A 27,528-nucleotide genomic window follows, 5' to 3' on the forward strand; every position below is an offset into this window, starting at 1 on the left:
TCAGAATCTTCAGAAATCTTTTTCTGTTTAAAAACTGTCATAGCTTGTTGTCTTAGGCTATTGTATAAACTGAAACATTTACTCTGTGTAATTATCTCTTGGCTAGTGGGGGCTGGTTCTTTTGTGTTCTTGTAAAAAAAAGTTGTTGTTCTGGTCTTTGGTGCAGGCTGGAGAAGTTGTTTGACCAACTGAGCTACAAAATATAAGTATTTTTGATTATTTTAACAGATTACTGTTTTATAATTTAATATATATAAAGCACTTTGTCTATTCAGAATCTTCAGAACTCTTTTTCTGTTTTAAAACTGTCATAGCTTGTTGTCTTAGGCTATTGTATAAACTGAAACATTTACTCTGTGTAATTATCTCTTGGCTAGTGGGGGCTGGTTCTTTTGTGTTCTTGTAAAAAAGTTGTTGTTCTGGTCTTTGGTGCAGGCTGGAGAAGTTGTTTGACCCCAACTGAGCTACAAAATATAAGTATTTTTTGATTATTTTAACAGATTACTGTTTTTATAATTTAATATATATAAAGCACTTTGTCTATTCAGAATCTTCAGAAATCTTTTTCTGTTTAAAAACTGTCATAGCTTGTTGTCTTAGGCTATTGTATAAACTGAAACATTTACTCTGTGTAATTATCTCTTGGCTAGTGGGGGCTGGTTCTTTTGTGTTCTTGTAAAAAAAAGTTGTTGTTCTGGTCTTTGGTGCAGGCTGGAGAAGTTGTTTGACCTAACTGAGCTACAAAATATAAGTATTTTTGATTATTTTAACAGATTACTGTTTTTATAATTTAATATATATAAAGCACTTTGTCTATTCAGAATCTTCAAAAATCTTTTTCTGTTTAAAAACTGTCATAGCTTGTTGTCTTAGGCTATTGTATAAACTGAAACATTTACTCTGTGTAATTATCTCTTGGCTACTGGGGCTGGTTCTTTTGTGTTCTTGTAAAAAAAAGTTGTTGTTCTGGTCTTTGGTGCAGGCTGGAGAAGTTGTTTGACCAACTGAGCTACAAAATATAAGTATTTTTTGATTATTTTAACAGATTACTGTTTTTATAATTTAATATATATAAAGCACTTTGTCTATTCAGAATCTTCAGAAATCTTTTTCTGTTTAAAAACTGTCATAGCTTGTTGTCTTAGGCTATTTTGTCCCACCCTCCCTACCTGTTGGTGTCTTGCTCTTATACTTGGTGGCTTTGCAGTTGCCCGCCCCTACTGTGACACACCTCCCAGTCTAGTGTCATTAGCTCATTCTTCTTAATACAGAGAGAACATTTGATAAGGCCTTCTGTTCCTCCTTTTTACCTTTTCAAAAAGTAAAACAAAACTTTTTTTTCTTCTTCGCTTGAACCTTCTTGTGTTCTGACTGTCCTTCTCAAACATATTGGAAATATACAGTATATTTCAGAGCATTTGTTATAACTGTATTTGCTATAACCGATTTAAGTATTTTTTTCTGGCTTTTTGAATATTTACTGCTTAGCGACTGCATCTTAGCCTGTTTATACAGTTCTGCATTCTATTTAAACTGTTTTTGTGCTGATTAACTGTTTTGCACTCTTAAAAAGTTATTTGTTGCTTAATTTTACCTGTAGGCTAACACACTCAAGTGTGCTAGCCACTTAAAAGCATTTATAGCATTTACTGTCTGTTTTTTTCCCTTGTCTCTGTAAAAAAAAAAAAAATCTCTTGTTTTCCCACCTTACTGAACTAGAGTAGTCCAGTTTCAGAGTTGCTGATCCCTGGGCTTTGTTTTTAGTTCCTGTTACTGATCCATTGCCTTATTAGGAAGGAGGGAAGTTTCTTTGCTTACCAGTGGGAGTGGGAAGCACTGAGCAGCCTTTTTGTCCGAATTGGTGAAGTTTCAGCCAGAAACTAGTAGTCTATTGGTCGTTTTGGGCCAATTCCTAGCTCCTTTCAGCCCCCTGCTATAAAACACGCTAAACACGTGTTTTCCAGCTTGTACCAACTCTGCACAGATCCTCGTGGTGGCCTGCAGAGTGATCCAAGCAGCAGAGAGCTGAAAGAGTGACTTTCTACCAGATATAAGTATTTTTGTGGCTTTCCCACTGTTATTAAGCTAGCGACTGCATTTCGCCTGTTTTACTGCTACTTTAAGTGATTTCTGCATTTTACACTGTTTATTGCACTTTAAGTTACTAATTGTCGCAAATTGTTTCTGTAGGCTACACACTAAAGTGCGCTAGCCGATTTACAGCATTTACTGTCTGTTTTTTTCCTTATCTCTGTAATAAAACAAAAAAAATCTCTTGTTTTCCCACTTTACTGAACTAGAGTAGTCCAGTTTCAGAGTTGCTGATCCCTGGGCTTTGTTTTTAGTTCCTGTTACTGATCCATTGCCTTATTAGGAAGGAGGGAAGTTTCTTTGCTTACCAGTGGGAGTGGGAAGCACTGAGCGGCCTTTTTGTCCGATTTGGTGAAGTTTCAGCCAGAAACTAGTAGTCCATTGGTCGTTTTTGGGCCAATTCCTAGCTCCCTTCAGTCCCTGCTATAAAACACGCTAAACTGTACTGCTGATCTAACCAGCATATCCTATAACTGAAAAGTTCATCTCTACTTGATTCCCAAGTAGACTATTCTCTATCTGTAAAGCCTAGCACTTACTCCTACAGTACTTGCACCTTGATAAACCACTCTTATTATAGATAGTACTCCACCAGCCCAAAACCCACTTCCCCCGGAGTCCTTTGAAAGTTCTTTATCTACTACTTCTAGTATGTCGAGGGATCAGTTGCTAGTGTCCTCTCCAGCTCAACTGGTGAACCTGGGAATATTGAGGCAATGTTACAATTGCCTCATGTACACAGACAATCCTCTCCTTCTCCCACAAAACACAAATACATGCGAGAGATGCAACTATACGGCCAAACTGGAGGCTGAGCTCTCTCAACATAGGACTGGCAAGACCAGACAGGAGGAGAAGGCAACCACACACAATACATACCCAGTCACACATGGTAACATCACAACTTCAAATCATACACATACTCACACAAAGACATACTCGGAGGCTCTGGTCAAAAATTTACCAAAACAGCAGAGGCCACCAAAGCAGACACCCAAACAACTACCACCTCACGACCCAACACATGCAACACGTAGACCACACAGTCAGAGTGTCAAACAGTCACAGCCCTTAAGGCCAAACAAAATGCCAGACACACTTGTCATTGGTGATTCCATAGTCAGACACACTGACGTCCCGCTCACCAGACTGAGTAAGGAGAAGGTCACAGTAAGCTGCCTGTCGGGCGCTAGAATCCGCCACATAACGCAAGCACTCAGGTCTCTCAACAGCAGGTACATGAACGACTCAGTCATTGTCAACGCTGGTGTCAACGACCTGAGACGCACCTCCTTGGACTACATGAAAGGGACGTCGAGGAGCTCTCTGATTATGTAGCCCAGGCAGGTATGACCCTGACCTTGAGCAGTATCCTACCTTCACCTAGAATGATGCCACAATACAGTGATAAGATGATCAGCTTTAATAATTGGCTTAAATTCTGGTGTCATTCAAAGGGGATCCAATGTCTGTCTGCCTGGGATGACATGCTGGACAAGCCATGCTGCCATGAGGGACGGCTTGCACCTGTCACCCTGGGCTTCGGATATTGGCAAAGGCTCTTGCCACCCCATAGTGCCTTTTAGGCAAGGCTCAAATTCTAAACCTACCACCCTAGAACACCAAAAAGGAAAAACTAAGGGTAATGCTGCTCAATGCCAGAAGTCTCAATCTCAAGATGCACTCGAGGCCCTTCTCAATATGGAGAACATCGATGTCTGTGCTGTGACAGAAACCTGGTTCAAGGCTCCTGAGAGCACCCCAGCACTAACAGGTTTCACCTCATATCATACGTTCGCCCCAAAATCCGGACAACACCAAGAAAGGAGGGGTGTCCATATTCATAAAGGACACCCACACCTCAAGGTTGGTGGCAGACGATGCATCTGAGACCATCCAGGTGCAATTAACCATAGGCAAGACTGCTCTGCAATTTGTAGCATGTTACAGGCCACCCTCTCAAACTCAGGAACCTCACATGGCCTTCCTGAAAACATTGGAGGGATAAATGTATCTCCAAACACCATCATACTAGGTGACTTCAACTACCCTAATATAGACTGGGAACACTACTCAAGCCCGAACACTCTAACCCAAAGATTCCTGGAGTTCATAAACTCAAATGCCATGGAACAACTAGTCACCATCCCCACAAGAGGTGAAAACATACTTGATCTCATCATCACGAACATGGGATCAAAATGTTCAACACCGAAGTATACCCCTCACTGGTGAGATCAGATCATAAACTAATCTCGCTGGAGGTCCTCATCCCGCCCCACCTGAAACAAAAAGACCACAGTGAAAAACTTCTCAAAAGCCGATTTCACACTTCTAAAAACTAGTGTGGTCTCCTTTAAGGCCCCTGAGCCAGTGGTAAACATTACTCAAACCGCTGAATCACTTACAAATGCCTTCTACCAGCACCTACAGGACTGCATGGATCAGGCAATCCCAAACAAAACTAAGACTCTCTGTACCAAAGGCAAGCGTCCAGTCTGGTGGACCCCAGCCATAAACAAGCTCTACAACAAAAGGAGGAAGCTACTACAAGATAGAGCAAAATCCTTGAAAGGTAAGACACCTTTGATCATTATAAGTAAAAAACTAAGAGCTCTCATAAAATCATCCAAGGCAAATTTTGAGAGAAAAATCGCCAAGGACTCTAAAGACAATCATAAGGCCTTCTTTAGCTATGTTAGAAACCTAGGAGGAAACTCCCAGATATGCTCAGAATTAGTTCAAAATGATGTGAAAATTACTGAACCTACACACATTGCTAACATACTGGCTGACAGGTTCAGTGCAAACTTCTCCCCCCCTCCCCCCCAAAAGGAGAGATATCTATTCCAGAGGATTGTAGCCCCCAAACATCTCCAACGCCCAGGTGAGAACTGCCCTCACTAAGGCAAAAAACACAGCATCCATGGGACCGGATGGTGTCCCCGGCTGTGTGCTTCATGAACTCAACGAGGAATTAAACCCACAGTTAGGACAGCTGTTTAATCTTAGCCTCACCTCAGGATCGTACCCAAGGAGTGGCGCACGGCGACTGTGGTCCCACTTCATAAGGGCGGTGCCTCCACAGACCCTGGAAATTACCGCCCATTAGCTTGACAAGCCTTATCTGCAAAGCCATGGAGAGGATCATAATGGAACTCATAAATAAAGACATAGGGAACTTGCAGACTTTGGATCCAACCCAGTTTGGCTTTGTCAAAGGCAGATCCTGCCTCTTAAACTTGGTTGACTTTTTGGAGACAGTCACCAAGGCCATTGATGAGGGAAAGGCAGTCCATACAGCCTACCTCGACCTGGCAAAGGCCTTCGACACAATACCCCACTCAGGTATCATCGAAAAACTCATCAGCTTGAATGTAAACCCATACATCACAAGATGGGTTGCAAACTGGCTAGCGACAGAACCCACAGGGTCAGAGTTGCTGGAGCCATGTCAGACTCAAAGCCTGTCACAAGTGGTGTCCCACAGGGCTCAGTCCTGGGTCCACTCTTGTTCGGCATCTACTTTTCTGAAGTACAAGCAAACACAGGAGGGTTATGGCTGACAAAGTTTGCAGATGACTGCAAACTGGGCCATAGTCGAAAACACATCTGACACAGATATCCTCCAGAAGGGCCTCACAGAAACGGATAACTGGTGCCAGAGCCATGGCCTGAAGGTAAACGCCAAAAAATGCATAGTCATACCCTTCGGGAAAAACAAGGTTACCCTAGCTACCATATAGGTGACAATCCACTGAGCACAGAAAAAGTCATCAGGGATCTGGGGACCCAAGTTGACAGTAGTCTTTAGTTTGACACTCATGTTGCTAAAGTAGTTAGGAAAACCTTCTATATCGCCCACCTGATCATGAAGGGATTCACATCTAGATCAAGGGAGGTCATCGTCCCCTGTACTCATCACTCATTAGACCTATGATTGAGTACAATGGACAGTTCGGAATGTATCTGACCAGACACCTGATGCAGCTTGAAAGGCCCCAAAAGTTCCTCACCAAAAGGATAAAGGGTCTCAAAAATATGTCTTATGCTGCCCGACTGAAAGAACTCCAGCTTTATTCAGTCTCATACCGCTTGCTCAGAGGTGACCTGTGCCTGACATATAAGGCCATGTCAAACCCAGATTTGATGAATATGCTTCACCTCAAAAAATCTAGATCCCTCAGAACCACAAGGGCGGGAGACTTAAACCTTGACACGGTTATAAATAGAACGTGCTGGAGGGACAGATTCATCACCCAGAGACTCCCTATGCTGTGGAACAAAATCCCGGTACATGTGAGGCAGAGCACCTCGCTGGCGTTGTTCAAGAGGAATCTTGACCAATTGATGGGAGATCGCAGATATACCCCAGGGATTACTTCAGTGTCACTGCTTGACAGAGGCACAGAAAAATGATAGGCATAGTTTTTATTCAAACTAAAGGGGTGGCGAAAGCCACATAACTATGGACTAGGCTTATAAATGCCCTTGGGCAGATAGCCTAGTATGAACCTATGAACCTATGAACCTATATCTGACACGCATCACAGCTGTACCAGATTTTTGCTAGCAGGACATCGCACATGGCCATTTACTGTGGGATACTGGCTATGCACTGGAACTGTGGATGACACCCATCAGAAATGCACACAAACCCACAGAAGAATCTCATAATGAGGCACATGCACAAACTAGGAACATCATAGAGCTTGTGTCGAGGCTTCTGAAGTCAAAGTTTCGGTGCCTAGACATATCTGGTGGAGCCCAGCAGTACTCTCCAGTCACATGTGCACATATGTTCACAGTACGTGCCCTGCTACACAATATGATCCTGCAGAAACAGCTGCAGCAGGATCAGCTAAGGGAAGGGATACATAGCCCCCCACCACTGCCTACGTCACCACAGTCACAGGAGAACTCTGAGGAGGAATTCCCTGATGATGTCCCTACAGGCAGACTTAGGAGTGCCCAGTATTGCCCTGGCTTTGGCTAAGAAACAATGTGTGTATCCCCTGCAAAACAACTGACATGCCCTCATGGGCTATCCACCTGCAATGGTTATGCACTTTTTGGTCCTGTGACTTGCTGCTGGCTTCCAAACTGTCCTCTTCTACAAGGCCTGATGATGTCATTCACCTTAAGACTACCAGCTGACACTGTCATATCACACGTAAGCAGTGGCGCATGCGATAAGCACTGTGAGGTATAGTGTGTAAGACTAGATAGGTAGGGGTTATACTCTCACCCAAGGCTACTGGTTCTAAAGTATTTTATTTGTAGTGTGTAATGTGGCCCCCAAAGGACTGACCACAAGAAAGCCTGCTGATGTTATCACACATATGTCGTAAATTGATAGTACTAGCAGACATGAGGTGTGTTGCATGCATCACATGCTGTGATCTGTAGTGTTTACCAGTACATATAAGTGTTCTGAGCTACATACAACCAACATGCACTGAGTGTGTGCCTTGGCATGCCCTGTATGCAGTGATTGGAAGTGGTGCTAGCTTCATTGTAGTCATGTTTGTGTATGACCCTGTTAGAGCATTTTACAGGTCATTGAGCCATAGGATGTTTGAACTTCACTAACACAATGGACACACAGCCCTCGCAATCATACACATCTTTATACTCATATTTACAGGATCAGCACATACCACCACGGTCCATGAGAAACACAGGCAGATGCCCTGTGTTGAGATGATGGTCGCCCTGCCAATCATACAGCTGGAATGTCCTGAGGTATACTGAGGTGCTCTGTGTGCCATTAGGCAAGATTCTGTTTCAAAGGGATGTTTAAGTCTGCTTGACAAATCCCTCCCACAAGCATGTAGTACTAACGTCACATACGAGGTTAATGTCCTTACAGTGAGTTATCCATCTACTATGCCTCCTACAGATAGGCAGCATATGCAATCAAGGTCACACATTGCACCATATGCAAGGCACAGATCATCTCTGAGTAGTCAATATGCCACAGGCTACAATGACACTCATTGCAGATGGTCCCCATTGAACTCATACTGAAGATGTGAAGTGTCCTTGTGAGGGACCATACTGTTGTGTGCAACTGCCAGTACTGCTTGGAAAAGTACATCAACAAATGGCCATTGCACTCAGATACCGGCATGCTGAGGAAAAAGTACTTGGAGGTTATGTTATGTCACTTACAGGTGATTGTGGCCTCAGCTATGCCATAAGATTCCTGCCATACCACTGTAGAGATAGGGTGATCTGAGGCATATTAGGTGTCAACCTGTGTCGCCAAGGTCTGTTCTTACCAGGTACATAGGCCTAACTGATGGAAATCATACTACATATATATTTTCATAGAGTTTATGGCCATTATTATGTCAACAGGCATGTGTTCTTAATACTCTCTAGCAGGATAGTGACATACCACAGAGACCGTATGAGTGCTCACAATTTGCAAACATCAACCAATACTTTTAGCCAGTCAGTAGTCGCAAGTATTATGGTTAAATGGATTCCAAGCAGTACAGCACCCAGGACTGCGCCCTGTTGAGCACTGCTGCTTACAGATCAGCTACTGCAGGCAGATGTCCCTATGTTGTGTATGCATGCCATCAATGGGCCACTTAGTGACCCCTACAATGACAGTACATCGGATGCCTAAGTTGGAGCTTTGCACATGGTGCCTGAGTGGGGGATATAGTTAGACGGCTTGGCTCATTCTAGGCGGTTGTACGCCCCTGGTGAATGCCTCGGAAATGTCCACCACGTGTAACAGTCATGCTCTCCCTGTCATACATCCAAACTGTGCACAGTCAACTGTGTGTAGATCACATATATGTCTGCTGATCAGTTCCATGATGATTGCCCTTACAGGAATACAAATATGGATACTTAGACAAACAGGTGTATAATTATGTCGGTCAGTGGATGCACCACTTCTATGCAAGGGTATAACAGTTGCCATCGTCCTCTCAGCTGGCATGCAGCCAGTGGTGTCAGTATGATTGCAAGGGTATCCCAATGATGTTAGTAATCCTTGTCTGATCACATGTGGGATGCAGCCTGAAATGTTAGCATGTGCAACAGATGCTGTGTATCTTCCAATAAGAGGCCAGTTATGACCTGCTCTGTAAAGATGGAAGTTATTATGGGACAGGTTTTAGGAATGCCATGCGTCACATGTGGTGGGGACAAGGGAGTGTAGTTGACACAGACAGTGTTTGAGCACAGGTCCATCATATGTGGCAGCATGACGTATGAGGTCACCGACAATCTGTGCCTGTTCTATGAGGTCACACATGTAACTACACTGCGCTTTGTGGTTCTGTTTTGTGTGGGTGGCTACTTTTGTCACTTACCGTGTCTACACAACATTGCAACACTATGTGCTTCTTTTAGCCGAGGACGTAGTGCCTCCATGTTGGGGAGGGCACCCTCACTCCAACTGTCACAGCACTGTCCACCTGTTATTGTACAGCCTGCTAATGTCAGTTGGCCACCAGTCAGGTTTGCTGAGCCATGATGAGCCTGTGTCCCTCCTGTCATGTAAAGCCGAGTTCATGCAGTTGTAATGCTGCTGACATACTGCATGGGTGTAGAGCTCTGCATACTCGCCTGTCCCATCTGAAGGGGGAGGTGCAGTCACGGCATATATGTCTTTATTGTCTGCAAGGGAGGGTACATGCTGATAGTTCTAAGGACACTGATCTGTGGCCAGATCCCACCAGGGAGCAAGTCACATTTGGGGGGCTGTACTGGTCACCCAGATTGGTAAACACATGGTGCAATATGTGGGTTCCCCATGTGGGGATGTCACGGCACTGCTGCAGGGCACTGTAGGTAAGGGGCTGGACCATCCTTTGGGCAAGTGAGCCACAGCATGACTAAGCAACACAGTGTGTACATACTACACTTCCTTAATATGTTTGTCTGTGCTCTGTACAGACACCTTGCATGACTCTTCTTGCAACATGATGGAAATGACTGCAATACATTGTACAGAGGACAACCAACATGTAGTGCCAAGTGGTGTCTCCAGATCTCCGAGTCATGTCACCTGAAATGCCATGACAGGAGTTAGCACGGATACGAGCACTAACACGGTCATACACCTACCACCACTGGAGAAAACACTGTCACTTTTGCTCAAGGCCAGATCATGCTGTAACTGGCGGAGCCCATTGACTGTTACACTATGCAATGGATGTCGGGCATATGTCTCACTCCACCAACCATGGCTTGACAAGGTGTATGACAATATTAGGCCAGCAAGCCTTGCTGGAAACTGGGTATGTCACTTACAGAGTGTTATGTCAGCTGGTGGATATGCAAGTGTCTGACAGTCATACTCGGGGAAGACAGCACTGGGAGACCTATGCTGCAATGACACCAGTCACCAGTAGAGTTCACCATCCTCCATTACTGGTGTAACCCATCTACCTAGTCACTCTGCAGTCACAGTCACCGTCAGTGACCTCTAACTGAGTACATTAGCAGCTGATTGTATATTAGGAGCCGTCAAAGAATTCCCACACAGAACCAACAGTTATCCAGGATGGTCTACACACAGTCATTTGTTCTCTGAGCCACTGATAAAGACTAAATGCCAGCAACTGCACAATACTATCCTGTGGGAAATCATCCACCCCTGCAAAATACTGTAGTGTCCACACAGTTGATCCATCAGACATGGAGGTATGGAGAGAGAGTAATGTAGCCTTTGACCTTCACTGGTCAGTAAGATGTGGGGATGCATTCACTGCTGTACAAACTATACTGACAGGTTTGGGATGTAAATCCCAGGCTGGCACTGCTATACTGAGTGTGGCAGTCATCACACCTATCATCGTGTGCAATGGCACCCTTACTATGTCATTACACAGGCATATTGTACAACTATAGCAGCCACACAGTTTCCATAATACACCAATACACAGTGTAGATAACATGCCCTATGGAGTCCATGTCACAACCATGCACGTGTAGTCTGTCTCCTACATGCTTTGGAGGAGATGTGTATGGCTCCATACAGGGAGGTATCGGATCCCACTGTATACCTCCCACATATCCATGACAGGACTAACACATCTCACCTCTTCTACAAGCCTACAACACCACTGTGGTATACATAGTACATGCTAGATAGGCAGGTATGTTAACACGGACATACACCCTACATGAAACAGCCCCCCCCATGCATGAGAAGCACACATCTGCTGTGACACAGATCGTGTGCAGGTTACACAATGGGATGCAGAACATGACAATCGTAACTGGTGTCGGGAAACTGTCTATACTGGACACAGGATATCTGTAGATGGGTCATCTCCATCAAAACAGCTTGTAGATGTAAGAGTTCCCAAAACCCTGGAGACACATATCAAGGGTTACAGATGTATTCACAGATTAGGGATGCATGAGTGCACTGAATGCCGCCACTGTCCATGTTAGGCTGTTATACACATATGAACCTATGGAGTCATGCACTTATAGTGCTGAACCTTGCTGAAGAAATATTTCTGCTGTGCTGACATGCCATCCTGTGTTGCTTCATTGATGCGGTGTATCCATAGATTAAACTAACAGACCCATGAAACAGAAACCAACAGGTCCAAACTATACAGCTATTACATCAGGTACACAAAAGTAAGTGGTGTACTCATGACAAATTACAGCATACAGTATCTGTCGTTAACCACAAGTGGCATGGCAAAACAAGACTGCATTACAGAAGTACATGCTAACTAATATAGTCACCCTGCTCAGAGACATAGCTTAACTTCCCTGCATCGATGGTGGGGATGACAGGGATGTGGCACAGGTATCATCACTTCCACAGGGATAAGATGAATATTAGGAGAATGTTATGCTATACTCATGATAGGGAAGAAATTCGAGACATAATAGGTACTATACCATGTGGTGGATGTAATTTTTGCCCACATATTAGAAAAATGAATATATTTATACATCCGGATGCTAGGAGAGAGTTCAAATTTAACTGCATTGCAACATGTGGTACTGAACATGTGGTTTATTTGGCTGTGTGCCTTGCATGTCAGTCCTTCTACGTAGGAAAGACTGACAGACAATTTAGACATGGAATAAGAGAACATTTATATAATATTAGAACAGGCACAGTAACTAATGCATTGGCCAAACACGTTAAGTCAAAAGGGCAAGAATTTATGGTTATAGAAGTTGTGCAAGTAGGTGTAAGGGAAGGCAATATTAACTATTTAACGGAAGAAAGAGAGGCTAAGTGGATCATAAGATTACATGCTGATGTAGGGAAAGGTTTGAATTAAAGGGTTTCTTTAAAACCCTTTCTTCGAAATAAAAGACAAAATCAGATAAAAAATAATGTTTTAGTATATTTTTGATATGCCTTTTGCATATGATTTTTAATCTGATTTTAAAAATACATTTTTAGTCTGATGATATAATATATTAGTCTATGAAGTCAATAAATGTAATTAGAGTGCAATTACTGACTTCTGTTCTTTAGTATTGCTGCTTAATTAGTTTGATTTTATGTATTCTCTAATTGTTGAAGTAATTATGCTGTGTCAGTATATGACTGGAAGCTCATGTTTTTAAATGGAAATCTGTTATTCACTCAGTTGTATGGTCTAATGAAGCATTGAAGTGAAAGCGCTTACCTCCTGAGTGCACCAATAATAATAAACTTTTAATATTCAATACGTATTGACTGTTTGCTGGATTCTGTAAGCAGTGGAGTGATGAAGCAGCATATGAACTGAGACGTTGCAACGCTGTTTATTGAACTCTGCATGGTAGCTGTTGCTTTATTTTTCAATTTGTTGAGTATATACTCATTATATATATATATATATATATATATATATATATATATATATATACATATACACACAGTGGTGTGTGTGCATATATATATATATATATATATATATATATATATATATATACACACACATATACACACATATATACACACACACACACACACACACACACACACACACACACACACACACACACTCAGGCTCAGTGCTAGCCCTACATGTGTGTATGGACAGCTTTGGACCATACATGATACAGTTGACAGTTCACCATCTCTGGCCCCAAACACAGGAACTGGCTCTGCCAGGAGTTTCACTGGCACCTCTGTGCCCAAGGTCAGAAGCGGTGCTAATACTTGATGGTGACTGCTGCCTGCTGGGACCATGTCCCCCACGAGACCACTCAGGACCACGAACCCATAGCCTGCCATGTCGTGGTGTGGACAGTACACTCCCCTCTGTAGCACTGGATGCACTGCCACTATGGGAGCATGATTGTGCACAGCCACGTGGACTCTCAGCAGATGGGGTTGCTGATCTACATCCACGTGTCCAATGCTCAACTCCAACCACACGTTCCAGCACAGACAATATGTGGTCCAAGACAGACACTGTCTCAGCCCACCTTCTGTCCACTGCATTAGTCAACCGATCCAGGGTGTCCCCAATGCAGTGGAAGCAGTCACGGATGTCAGATTGTGTTGCATCCATAACCTTAAGCATATGTCTGGTATTCCACTCAGAACATGCCTGTGCCTCCATGGTGGCCCGAAACATGCTAAGGGTGAGCCATGATGTGACACCTGCAACAGGTGGTGGATGAACAGCAGGCCTCCTATAACTACCCCTGTCAGTCTGCCTGTGTGGGACTCACCAGCTGTCTGGCTATGGCCAGTGTCTACACTCACTGGAGCCATAGTTGCCACACTTTCATGTCCCTACCCTCTGACTGTGCAATATCTGTGGCCTCCGGGGACTGGGTATGTGTGGGCATACTGACTGTGTGCCGTGACAATATGGCAGAAGAGGGGATGTCAACCTCTGGGACAGATTCAGCCCCCGAAACCCCCACCTGTGCTACAGTGTGGTCACCATCATCATCAGAGTCTGAGGAGACACTGATATCGGGTTGTGTAGGGGACAGAGACTAACCCCCCCCCCCAGTCACCTGTGTTAAGAAAGGAAAAAGCAGTACATTACTACCTGCACTATTATGCACTGCAGTACTATGTTGTGATATATGTAAGGCTCTATACACTGTTGCCACTATGACAGACCTGTTGATAACTCAACCTCCTACAGCAGGACATCTAGGAAAGTACTCTTGCCCACCAAAGGCTGTAGTTACTTGTAAATAAACTCTCATTACACTGCAATCTCATCAGCAACAGTGAGGTACATTGTTGACAGTGTAGATTTTGCACAGTTGACACATATGACATACTGTACTGTCATGGCAATACTGTCACATCTATTAGTGTGGTCACACCTACAAGGCATAAGTATGAGTCTAACATGTGTATAGTCAGACAATATGTGTGCATTTGGCAATTATGCCAACAGTACAGCAATGCAGGCAGCAGGTCTGGGATGACAGTCAAGGGATTACGATGCTGTAAACATATCAACAGCAAAAGTGTCATGTTTACCAGGAGTAGGACCACAGGCTTGTGCAAAATCCTGACGGACCTTTGAAAAGTTGAGGGAGAGGTAATGTCAGTACCACCACATGTTCCACCACCGCATGGGAATACATCCATGTATCTCATATAAACAGTAGTTACTGTGTTAATTGTTATATAGTGTAAAAATCTGAGCATGACAGTCAAACTGCAGTTAAACCCTTCTGCCCCCCCAAAACAGAAAGACCTGACACCCATGTAAGACTATGTACACCCTCACACTCTCAATGCTACAGTATTGTAGTGCTGATCAACCTGAGCTTACCTGCACTCTCCTCTGCCGTGGAAACTGTGGCACCCACATCCATGATGTAGAGTGTGATGGATGCCTGGAAGCAGTCATGTGTTCCTAGATTTGCCAAGAATTCCTCTGTGGCTGAGAGTAGTTGTTCCACTACAGGCCCTCCACTGGTGCCGCCACGATTCCAGGCTACATCTGCCGCTCTTCTGCGTGCAGCATTGATCATGTCCATTGCACGGTGTTGCACCTGCTCATATGTCCTGTTCTGATGACCTGTGGGATTGACATCACGGACAAGCTCAGCCTACAATGCCTCCCGCTGTTCCCAGTTGTGCCTCCCCCTGGACAGTAGGACTTCATGGTGCTGAAGTAGCCCAAACTCAATCTCTGCATTTTTAAAAGCGGAACAGCGTTGTGCATATGTTTCCTGAAAGACAACAACATAGGAACACGTCAGGTTCACATACGTGGAAATATACTATGTAGAGAGACAGCAAGGACAGAATGCCTGGCAATATCCACTGTCTGATCACACATTATATTCCACAGTCTGCAAACATACTAAGTATGTGGTTACAAGTAGAATGCTATCGATAGTCAAGTATTCCTGTGTGTGCCATGACAGATACAGCTGTATGCTCATACAGCCCACATTGCAGTCTATTGTAGTGTGTCCCCAAGGGTCAATCCTCCTGATATGTGAAAACAACTTTGCCAAACAAATAGCAGTGTGCGATTACAACCACTATAACGGGGAAGTCCCATGAGCCCAATATGCCACACTGACATTCATTCCACCTTTGAGGTACTGCACATCCTCTGTATGTGTAACAAAGCTGGAGATCATTGACATGTCATTATCACAGTTCTAACAGCTTATTGCTGTGATCCCTATTTCCCTTAAGTATATTCACACATCTGAATTTGAGATGTAAAATAAATGGTTACATACCTGAATGGAGAGCAGTACTCCTGTTCTATGTGCTGAGAGTTAATATTTTGCATACGTGTGTTCTGTGTAAGGAAAGTCTCATACAGACTGGTTTCCCATAGCCAACTGCTTGCCTTTTTAACATGTTTCTCATCAGCAGGTGATTGCCTCTTAACCAGCCTGCGTTTCTGAAATGCTAATTGCAGCCAACACAGCTGATTTGCACTATCATCATCCAATCACATGCAACCACAGTACAATATATAAGGCCTTCATGTAGATTAGAGGCCCTTTCTGATATGTTGTGCTGGACATTACTGCTGTGAGGAGACTACTTCATCACAAAGGGTAGGTCTGTAACAGCAACTTTTACATAGACATGGATGTGCTACAGGCTGCAGCTGCTGCAGGTAATAGGCATAGGCAGAGAGTGTGAGCACTTTGGAAGACAACAAGCTGTAGGAGTAACTGTGGGAGCTGTGTCAGCCATGTTGTAGAGGCAGAGCTAGAGTGAGGCTATCCTTTCCAGTCCAATTAAGGCATGTGTTTAAGGTAAGTATGTTAGGCAACAGTATTACTAACAGAGCACTAGGCCACATGTTTGTTGTGTCTGTGAGAGACATGGGGGATAAATATAACAATACTATAATTCCAGTGCTACACACCACAGGATTTGAGCCCAAGACTGTGTGTGGCAAAACGTACTGTTTGCAAGGCATTTAACAGACTGAGCTACTGTGGCAAAAAGTACTGTTTGCAAGGCATTTAACAGACTGAGCTACTGAGTCACTGCTACAGCAGGTGTACTCGCAAGATATATGTGTACACATACAGGTTGTAACAAACATTTTGCACATCCATCAGTATGTGCATGGCCTTACATGGATGTATTTCTGTACTAGATGAACATGTATTTGCCATTAATGCCTTAGCAGGTGTCTTTCTACATGTTGCTGATAAAAGGGCACATTTATCACAGGCCTCACTTGCATCTATTATTATGCCTTTGGTTTTCTAGTGGTGTACTACTGCACCACTATATGGGAAACCAGTCTGTATGAGACTTTCCTTTTTAATCAAGTTGGCATGAGCATAGCTCTGCTGAAACATGCTTAATGATTGTAACTGGCAATTACCACAATGTTTAAAGCATCTGTTTTAATTAAGAGTTGTGTGGCGTGTCAGGTTAATGCAGTGGTTTACAGGTGTGATGGTCTTGGGTTCGAAATATGGGACAGGTGTTTATTTGGTCACTGTGTATTACAATTTTAAAGACACATATATTCACTATAACTCTACTTAGCATGCTAAAACATATAAAGAAAAGAAAAACAGGGAGATAGGAAAGTGGTGAAATGGGGTGTAAGCAGGGGGAAAAACACAGTGAAAGGTAAGTAGGGATGTGCAGGAAGGGTGCAAGAAAAAAACATAGCTATCCATTTCTTGTATAGCAACAACTGTGCACTTTGACAGAATGTGTACATGACTTTGGACTCTCACCCCAAGGGAGGGGGGGTGAGGACAACATAGCTATGTTGTTAAGCAAACTGGACCAAATTATGTGTGTCCAGTGGGCACGTGTGCGAAATAGAGAGCTATGTATGGAAAGATATTTTTGGAGCAGCAGAGAGGGAATCACCGGTCTGGGTTCCAGACGTGCTGGGACCCATTGCCATGGCCAGATGAAGCAAAGTAGGCAGATCACCAAACCACTGTTAATATTAACAGAATGGAACATTATATTTATCAAACCAAATACATTTTAATGTATATTGTGTGTAACACAACAAACATGAGTCAGTACGTTATCAGCATGCCAGTAAGAAGTAAACCATAAGGCCAACAAAACAGTTAAACAAAATGTTAATGTTGTTGTTGTTGTGTCTTTTGGCTTTTCCCGGTTAGGGGTCGCCACAGCGGAACTCCGGTCCCACTAATGATTGGCAGTTGATTTTTACGTGCCAAGTTGCCAGTCCTGACTCACAACCTTCAAAGCAGGTACACCCATTCACGCATGTCTTCACGCAGAAGACGCTCTAGCTGAGATTCGAACCAGACAGCGTCTTACTGTGAGGCGACAATGCTACCGCAGCACCACCACCACGGATAGTTAAACAAAATATTAATACTGAATCATAATAAACACATAACAATAATACATCACATTTTGCAAAAATATAGTTAGTTTAGCAAAATCTGTTAATATAAAATCATAATAAATAACAATAACAAATAAAAGATAAGGGGTAGGGGAGAAAGAGAGAGAGAGACAAGAGAGAAAAACATTCCATTACTGACGGTGCAGACTAGATTCCTGAAAACACTGACAAATACTTTGCAGACGTGTAGTGCCAGTTTTGAGTACAGTGACTACAATTTGCCTACAGCTGATGTAGCATGTACATACCTCTCAAGCTGTTAGCATGGGTCAGTATGGGCCAAGCAATAACAAATGCAGGTATACAACTACACAGAACACTTTCACATAATGTGGACTTCTATAACTACCAAGGTGTTCTGTAAGAGGATTTGGTAATACATTGCATTCCAGCTAATCATTTTTTCTGGTAATCCTGTGACAGATGGACGAGGCAGTTTTTATAACATTAGAAGAAATCATAACCTTGAAAGGCATGTTTGTAAACTAGTTGGCAGGCATGGGAATAGAACCCAATAGCTTTGACTGCAGGAGACATCTCCAAAAAATGTAACATGGACTGCAGCAACTTAGTACAGACAAGCAAGGAATACAGCTATACTGGAAATATATAAACAGATGTATTTAGGAATCAATAATGCTGCTTAACACTTTATTGGTATTGCAGATAAGTGTCTGTAAAATGTTAGCACAATCATATCTGCTGATAACATGGGCTACCTCAACCATATACCTTTTGTTCCTGGACTGGGAGAAAAACAGAGCATTATGCGACTGAATTCTTTTGTATTCTAAAGCTATTAAAGTGCCATATTTGATTGCAGTGACTGTAGAACACACATGCATGGCATAGAGCCATACTGCATTTATTAAAACAAATTTCTTTAGGAATCAACAATGCTGCTTAAAACTTTATTGGTACTGCTGATGAAATGTCTATGAAGTCCACACAATATCTGCCCATAGAGTAGGCTACCTCACCAATATACCTTTATTACCTGGAGTAGAAGGAACAAAGAGCATTATGTGACTAATATTGGCATGGAGACAGTGTTATACTTGACTGCAGCAACCTTACCATAGACAAGCAATGCATACAGCTCTGTTGTAATGGTTATGACAACACCAATCCTGCTGCACACCATTTTGCTTACTGTTATTGGCATTGTTTTCTGTTTATTGAAATACAGTTCTTATTGTTACTGTTCATTTATTGCACTACAGCTCTACTTGCCCATTTATTGCACTACAGTTTTTATTCTGTATACTTTATTGCAGTACATGGTTTACTCTTTCTTGCTTATTGCACTACAGTTAGCTTAATAAATCAGTACTTACTTACCACACTCACGGCACAACCTGGTCAGATGCCCTGCATGGGACTCAAAACTGTGAGCCCTCTCAGCTGCAGCTGTTGGAAGAGAAGCACACCATTATGCACACCAGTTTTGCAGACACTCAGCTTGCAGTTTGATAAACAGTGGAAAACATACTTACAAATTTGTGGGGCAGTCCCAGTTCATGCCTCTTGGACCAGGTGTCCAAGGTTCCCCTCTTTCTCCTCTTCAGGTCATCACAATGGTGACGACACTGCTCACCTGTGCTGGGGAATACCAATAGCACTGGTGAGTTTGCTGGCAAACCAGTCCTAGCCTCTGCCTTACACACTGAGCCCTGGAAACCACCCTGCATCAGCCTGGGTTCATAATTTTTTACCAGGAGACCAACAAAGACCCTGGACTCCTGAACACCCCATATCTGTGCCCGAAAACTCCACCTTCTCCAGCACTGCTTGCCATACCAACAGCTGATGAGACTCCAATGAATGGTGCAGAATTCCCTCCTATTGGCCTTAATATAGGCCATTTTCCTGCCCTTACACATCATTCAGCAACATTCAAAAAGGCGCCGCATTGCAGTGCACAAACCAGCTAAGCAGCATGAAAACCCAAGGTTTTAGCCAAGCTTAGCACCATGCAAACAGCAGCAGCCATTAGCATTTTAAAGCAGTGCTCAGCATAGCGCAGCAGTGACATATTTCACAAATTTGTTTTTAAAATTAAACATATACAATAAATTAAAAAAGACAGACATCTATGGACTTAAGCCCAGGACCTACTAAGCATTAGGCTGTATCTCTAACCATTTAGCCACTTGGATAGTCTGAAAAGTAGTATAGTTTCACATATACTACTGGGATACCTGTTAGCATTGCTAACCACCGCGGCACACTGCACAAACGTCCTTAAATAGACCCAGACATAAATAATTAATTATATCTGGTTTCTGTTTTTTAGATGTCTAGCACCTGTCAGCTATGTATGTATGATTACCACGCAGCTCTGCGGTGTTCCGCACAAACAGCAATTTAAAAAAAAAACAGAAAATAATACGCAATTATGATAATTAATGACACCCGGTTTCTATTTTTAGATGTCTAGCAGGTGTCAGCTGTCTATATGCTAGCACAGCTTGGCAATGCTGCGCTCCACGTCGCGCAAACATACAGAAAGAAAAAGAAATTATGAAAATAAAATATTACACGTTTGAACTAATTCACAGCATTTCTACAGTAGAGGGGAGCAGTACAGGGAGCCTCACCCTGTACACATCCACAACCATGGGTAGTCGCTACACTTCTCCCTACACCAAATCAATATCCCTGTTCCTGTGCTCTCTCTCAGCACTGTGCCATCATTAATATGCATGGCACACTATCAAGGGGGAACCGTGGCCGTGTACACGGACACATTCCATGTAGGCTCTACACTGTGCCTACATGGATTTTTATTAAATCCTGGGGATTGTTTTTCCAAAGGAGAATGTAGAAAAAAAAAAAAAGACGCAAGGGGCAGGCAAAAAGGAAGAAATCAAAATTGAACACGGAAGGACTGAAGACCATTATTGTAAGAAAAAAAGAACAGAAAGACAGATGTTGACTACATGGCTGAAGCTGCGGATGTACAAGGCCAGATGGATGAGAATTGCATGCTTGCAAATTTAATATGCAATGAAAACAGTGAGATTAATAAGACTAATGGCGATAAAGATCATTCCTTTGTAACAACTAATAGAGCAGATATTACTATATTAGAAGTTGAAGATTCTGCATATCAGGTCAGAAAAGATATTCTTGTAATTGAGGATTCAATTATTAGAGGAAAGGATACTTACATTTGCAGAGAAGATAATGAACATTGAACAGTGTCATGCTTGCCAGGAGCACAAATAGAAGATACGAGACAAGGTTTGAACACCTTAGTGTAAGGAAACAAGGATCTGTTTTTTATTTATGTTGGTACAAATGCTCTCATCCACAAGGGCTCTCTGACCGTTAGTAGGGAACTTACAGCCCTCTTAGACAGTATACCCTGTACTGGTGTTAGGACATATTTTTTACAAATCTCATATAGAAAGGATAGTCAGGTCACCATGAATAAAAAGCCGCAATAGTGCAGCGGTTAGCGTTGCTGTCTCACAGCAAGAAGTTCTCTGGTTTGATCCTCAGCTGGGGTGCCTTCTGTGTGGAGTCTGCATGTCCTCCTTGTGGTCGCGTGGGTTTCCTCCAGGTGCTCCGGTTTTCTCCCACATCCCAAAGATATGCTGTAGGTGGATTGGACACTCTAAAATGGCCTTAGGCATGAGTGTGTGTGCCTTCTGTGGAAGGTTGGTCGCCGGGCTCGCAACTCGACACCGTAAAACTCCACTGCCAATCATGAGCGGTGAGGTGATCTGCTATGGCTACCCCTAACTGGGGAAAAAGCCAAAAGAAGAAGAAGACTTGCATGGAAAAAAATGTCCCGTTTAAAAAAAAAATGGAAATATATACAGCATCCAAGGCTAGTTTTGGGCACACACGTGTTCAGACAGGATGGCGTGCATTTGTCAAGATCAGGGAAGAGAATTTTTGCAGCATATATTTTGCACTATATTACAAACACTAAGCAGGATTTTTGCCAGGCTGAAAATTTAACAGTTCACAGACAGCAACACAGGATCCATCTATGATAGTTGTTAATGCTAGGACCATTAATAATAAAGTTTTCATTCTTCTAAATTTACCAGAAACAGACTGGAATAACATTGATTCAACAACATTAGTAAAGAAATTATTCACAACTTATGTATACAAACAACAATTCAGATTGTAAAAAAAACTATTAGGGAACAGAACATACTAGACATTGTTTATGTTACTAAAGAAAATACTGTTACTTCAAGTCAAGTTTTACCACCATCAATGTGAAGTGATCATGGGGTTATAAAGGTTAATTTGTTGCTAGATAATTCTGCCAAACTGAAATCTAAACCAATGCACAGAAGATTAATTACAGATTATATGGAAGCAAAACAATCACTATGTAAAACTAACTGGAGTGATGTTTTCAGTGGGAAAACTGCAGATGGAATGTGGAAAGTTTTGAAAGAGAAATTTTTGAGCGCATAAAATTAAAAAAAAAAGTTTTAACATCAGGATCTAGGCATACAATGTTGGGGGGATATATTTCCATAATAACAAAATACCCAATTAAGGTGAGAGACAAAAAATATAATAAATGGAAGACAGGTCGAACTACAATTTTGAAAACTGAAATAAACAAATTGGACAATGAAATTAAGCACAGTGCGAGACAAAACCAAGACAATTTTGAAGAAAACTTATATAAAGATATTAAGCATAGTAGAAAACCTTTTTACAGATACAGAAGATGTGGAAGGAGTAAAGGCACACAAATTGATAAACTGTGTGCAGATTCTAAAATTTATTCTCAGACACAACAGATTGCAGATATATTTACAAAATCTTATGCAAAACAGTTTGGCTCCATAAAGGGGGTGATAAGTTGTCATAGTGACATCCAGGTAACCTAAGATACTAGAATCAAATTAGATGATATTGAAAAAAACTGGGAAAAACTGGATCCAAACAAAGCACAGGGAGGAAACAGAATTGGTAATAATGACCTGAGAACACTTCAGCAAGAACTTACAGTACCATTATACCTATTATTTACTAGTTCATATAAATATGGGGAGATTCCTCAAGATTGATGACATGAGCTTATAAACCTGTCTTTAAGGGAAAGGGTAGTATGACAAACTCAGAGTCATACAGACCCTTAAGTCTGCTCTCATGTTGTGGAAAATAATGGAGAAGGTAATGCTGGGTAAGTTATTGTCAGAACTGAAACTGAATAGGTTGGGACTTTAAACCATATCGCAGCATGCACATGTTGCAAATATATCTATTACCACTGTAACATGATGTTCTGTAACAATGAAAACCAAGAAAAAAGGAACCTGAGCTATAGCATTAAACTAAATAACCAAAAAACTAACTCCAAGGTTGGACTGCAAGTCCCATAAAAAGCCATAAGAAGCAGACATGAACGTGCATAGTAGAAAATACTAAAAATTTTAGTAAGAAACAACAATAAAAATCAAAAGGTTAAAAATTTGTTAAGCGCTTTCATCCAAGTTAATTAAGGACTTCTTCAGAACAGGGCTAACAAAATTAGCAATGCCATAAATAAGAAATTGCAAAGTGGTATCATCAAATCAATTAATTCAACCTTATTCATTTAAAGCAATACTGACAAAATACAACCCATACCATGTATGTGCTACATATATGAAAATGCTGAATAGTCTAAGACTAAGAATAAATAGACAAAAAAAAGTATTAACAATTGCTACTATTTCAATTGTTTTAAATTTTAAAATACCGTCACTACAAATGGTTTCATTTAGGCCTGGAAATTTATCAGCAGCAATTATCAGCTGCCATGGCTTACAAATAGGACATGGCAGGTATCATACAGCAATTGGACAGATGAAATTCTTGGTTACGGTCAGGGCGTCCCACAGGGCTGTTCTAGGCCCTTCCTTGTTTAGGTAGTATCTTTCAAACCTAACTTCTTCATCTGAGGTGTTCTATAGTCTATATGCAGAGGACCTGAAATTAGGTAAACTGATTAAATGTGTTACAGATAAGGCATGCCTGGAAAAGAACTTGACTAAATTGATCATTTGGGCACAGGAGAATAATATGCTGATAAATACATCAAAAAGTAAACATATGAGACTTGGGAGAGATAAACTGAAATGTGAATATTTAATACAGCACACAGTGATTTAAATTGTAGACTCATTTTAGGACCTGGTGTATAGGTAGATCCAGCTTTTAGTTTTTGTAATCATATCAATCAACTGCTTAATGATAGTTTTTATGAAAGACTAAAATATCTGAACTTGTACAATGTATCTTATAGATATCTAAGAGGAGATCTTATTCAGGTATATAGGGCATTTACAGACAACTACCTCTAGGAATGTCTGGGGTTATCAAAACATAGTAGAGAATCATCAGGCAACCTATGAAGAAGATTCTATAGAATGAGAAGTGTGCTAACTGGCTCTCTGACAGAGTAGCTAATGCATGTAACAGACTACCAAATTACATTAAAGCAAGTACTAGTTTAGATATTTGAATAACAGCTGGACATTTATTATGGGAACAAGTGTACTGGTAACTTGGCAAGTTGATAGGGTATTAATGACCATGCTTGAAATATGTGTGTATGTATGTACATATATGTTTTACCATACAACAGTTAACGGATCCACAATTCCAAGGCAAAAATGCAGATCAGCCTCCAGGCAACACTCATTCAGAAACAGGAAAGTACAAAGAAATGAGCATCACTCAGTTTAAAAAAATGCCTAAAACAAGCAGAGACTACAGGAAATGTATGAACAGTGTGGGATCACACACTGCCATACAGACATGCATAGTGCTTACAAATTGATAAAAAGCAGTCAAGGGGCCAAGACATACACACAAAAACAGTAAAGTATTAAAGACACTGACAAAAGGCTACCTAAGGCAGCAAATCAATAGAGGTGTTTTTTCTCCGCAGACAATTTTTTTAATTATGCAGTCCCTGTAGCGCACAAACTCATAAGAGGTGGGTATGATGGTGGATCATTTCCATTAAAGAATCTACAACTGAGGTATAACCATTATAGTATTTTTCAACTTACATTTTCAGATCAATAAACATTCCTTATGATTTGCAAACCTTCTTGTAGTAAGGATCAACAAATTCTCTTATTTTACCATTTTGAAAAATATAATTTCTTACCTTCCACTTTCTGCTAAAAGTGAACCCTCATCTTTCAGTCTCTTACTTTTATCAGCACAATCTTCCAAAAGAATTTCCTTTCTTCGTTTGCAAGCATGGAGCCAGTCAACTTCATCATCCCTGTGAACACCACCTTCTTCTGCTGCTTCACTTTCAAATTGCTTTGAAGTAACCTTTGAAACCTTCTCACCAATCTTCCTCTTCCAGCCAAAGGAAGCCATGCTGAAAACATCACAAATGTTAACAGCTTTTAGGCAAAGGCATACGCAAAACATGTAAAAAGGAGAACATAATACCAGGATATGGAAAATAACATCTGTTTTTATGTATGGCTCAGTGTGATTACTAAGAAGTTGAAATCACGGTTATAAAAATCAAACCAGTGTAGCCAAGAGATAAATGAGTGAAACCCAAAAATGCATACACAACTATATAACAGCTGCATACAGAGCACCACAAAATAATGGATGCCCTACCTAAACTGCCTACAGCACCCTCTACATCCACTTGTGCGTCTAACTCCTGCCTGGGCTCTTAACTGTAATTATACTTGTAAAAAACTTCTCGCGGAATTAAATAAATATAATTATTAAACCAGGTTTTTAAAATGTCAAAACTAATTAAAATTCTCTCATATTATAACCAAAATTTAATTCTGTTAAAAAAAGTTGCTTGCATATGCCGCTGGTTAGCTTTAGGGCACAAAAAAAAGCAAATAGTTGCTTAAAATAAAGCTTTTTTTAAAAGTTTCTGCGCATTTTAATGTTTTTTAACATAGCGAGAATGGAAAAATTAACATCTCCGTAGATTTTTTACTTTTTTTTTGTAACTGTTAAATGTATCTGTTATTTATTTTTAAATTAACAAAAAAAAAAAAAGCAAAACGAGATCTTGCTTTCTCTCTTGCGCTATTTTTGTCCTTAGCCCTGATGCCACGCGCAGGCGAAAAGGACAGTAGACATCTGCTACGCCGGATAGACATCTGCAGACAAAGGGCAGTGCCATTATTAAACACTAATTAATTATTAAAGAAGCTAATAGTTTCTTTTTATAATATAAAGTTATATAGATGGGTAATGGTACATTGGTTAAATAATTACAGCATTGGTTTCATTGTTTTGGTCAACCACTGACCAAACTTATACCAATAACCCACAAGTTTTGTGACTGGTGCAAATACAAGCCACCATTTCCCTCATGACCATTTCTGCAACATATTCTACACTCTGCAAGATCTCACAGTTCAAAATCACTGCTGCATGTGTGTGTGACATCTAGACATAAAAATATTCCCCACCCAACATGAATCTCTGGAAAACAGTGCCTGCAAAACACACACCTCCCCCCACTACCAACTGAACTATTTTCCACAAAGTTTCCCACCAATGTTCTATACCCTTATTCCATAGCATGTATTCTGCCACATTTGAACACCTTCAAACACAGATGAATTCAAGATTTACTGTGCCAAAAAGAGCAGCAGTCCACCGACAAAACTTGCAGAACACAGTAGCAGGCCACTGACAGATGTAATCATAAAGAAAAATGCACAATTAGGGAAACAAAGTTCAAACACTATGTTAAATTGGTGGGCAAGTCTAGAAATAGGACTACATTCTTATTGTAAATAATTTTTAAAGTTATATAATACAAGACAGAATTTTTAAAAATGTTCCAAAAAAGCTAATACAGACTATATTTTCTAATGCTAACTGTGCATACTAAACAGAATGCTGACATAAAGAATTCCTAAACCCAAAACAAGTACTTCAAGAGATTAAGCCACAGCTTCTCCAGACACACACACACACACACACACACACACACACACACACACACACACACACACACACACACACTCCTGTTTCTTTTAATTGCCAATGAACTTTGATCAACACAAAAAAATTAAATGGTGATGAATATCACACAAACTAATATTTGGGTGCAGTCCCTGCCAACCTGGAGTAAGACATGCAACCATATGACATGATTTGCACTTGGTGGTCTTTGCCTCCCCCCCATGTGGTGTAAGTAATGAAAAGGACATTTTCCAGATCTGTATCTCCTCAAGTTTCAAGATAAAAACAAAAATATATACAAGATAACAGTTTTGCTATACACCAGAAATCAACAATAACAGGATGTTGACATCTGTACCATTACATGTGGTTACAAGATAGAGAACACATATCACAAAATACACAGTACATCTCCTTTGACTGCTGCACATCCAATGGGATAAGTGGCAGTGTCTCAATCTTTATAAAAGACCATGGAATACATGATCCATCTGGTGAACTGCAGTAAGAATCCCACCCCAAGCATACTTGAGGCCCAACAAACACAGCTCAAAAGGAAACAAAGGCAAAACACGACTACAAGGCAATCTCTCACAGCTGAGAACAACTTGCAGAAGTAATTCAGTATCATTTCTCAAAATGATTTCCACAGGCATGTTTCTTCTTGAACCATGAGAAG

At 41.4% G+C, this 27,528-nt stretch overlaps 1 protein-coding gene across 1 annotated transcript in view; it reads right to left on the reverse strand.

Moving 5' to 3' along the window:
- Window positions 1-27,528, reverse strand: part of TTC33 (tetratricopeptide repeat domain 33) — a 1,025,558-nt gene that overhangs the window by 988,165 nt on the left and 9,865 nt on the right. Inside the window, exon 2 of the mRNA XM_044069757.1 lies at window positions 25,051-25,272. Coding sequence (XP_043925692.1) covers window positions 25,051-25,271 — 221 coding nt within the window. The 5' untranslated portion in view covers window position 25,272. The remainder of the gene's footprint in view (window positions 1-25,050; window positions 25,273-27,528) is intronic.

The sequence above is a fragment of the Protopterus annectens genome, chromosome 1.part0 (assembly GCF_019279795.1).
Source record: "Protopterus annectens isolate FY-2018-M chromosome 1.part0, PAN1.0, whole genome shotgun sequence".
Lineage (NCBI taxonomy): Eukaryota > Metazoa > Chordata > Ceratodontiformes > Protopteridae > Protopterus > Protopterus annectens.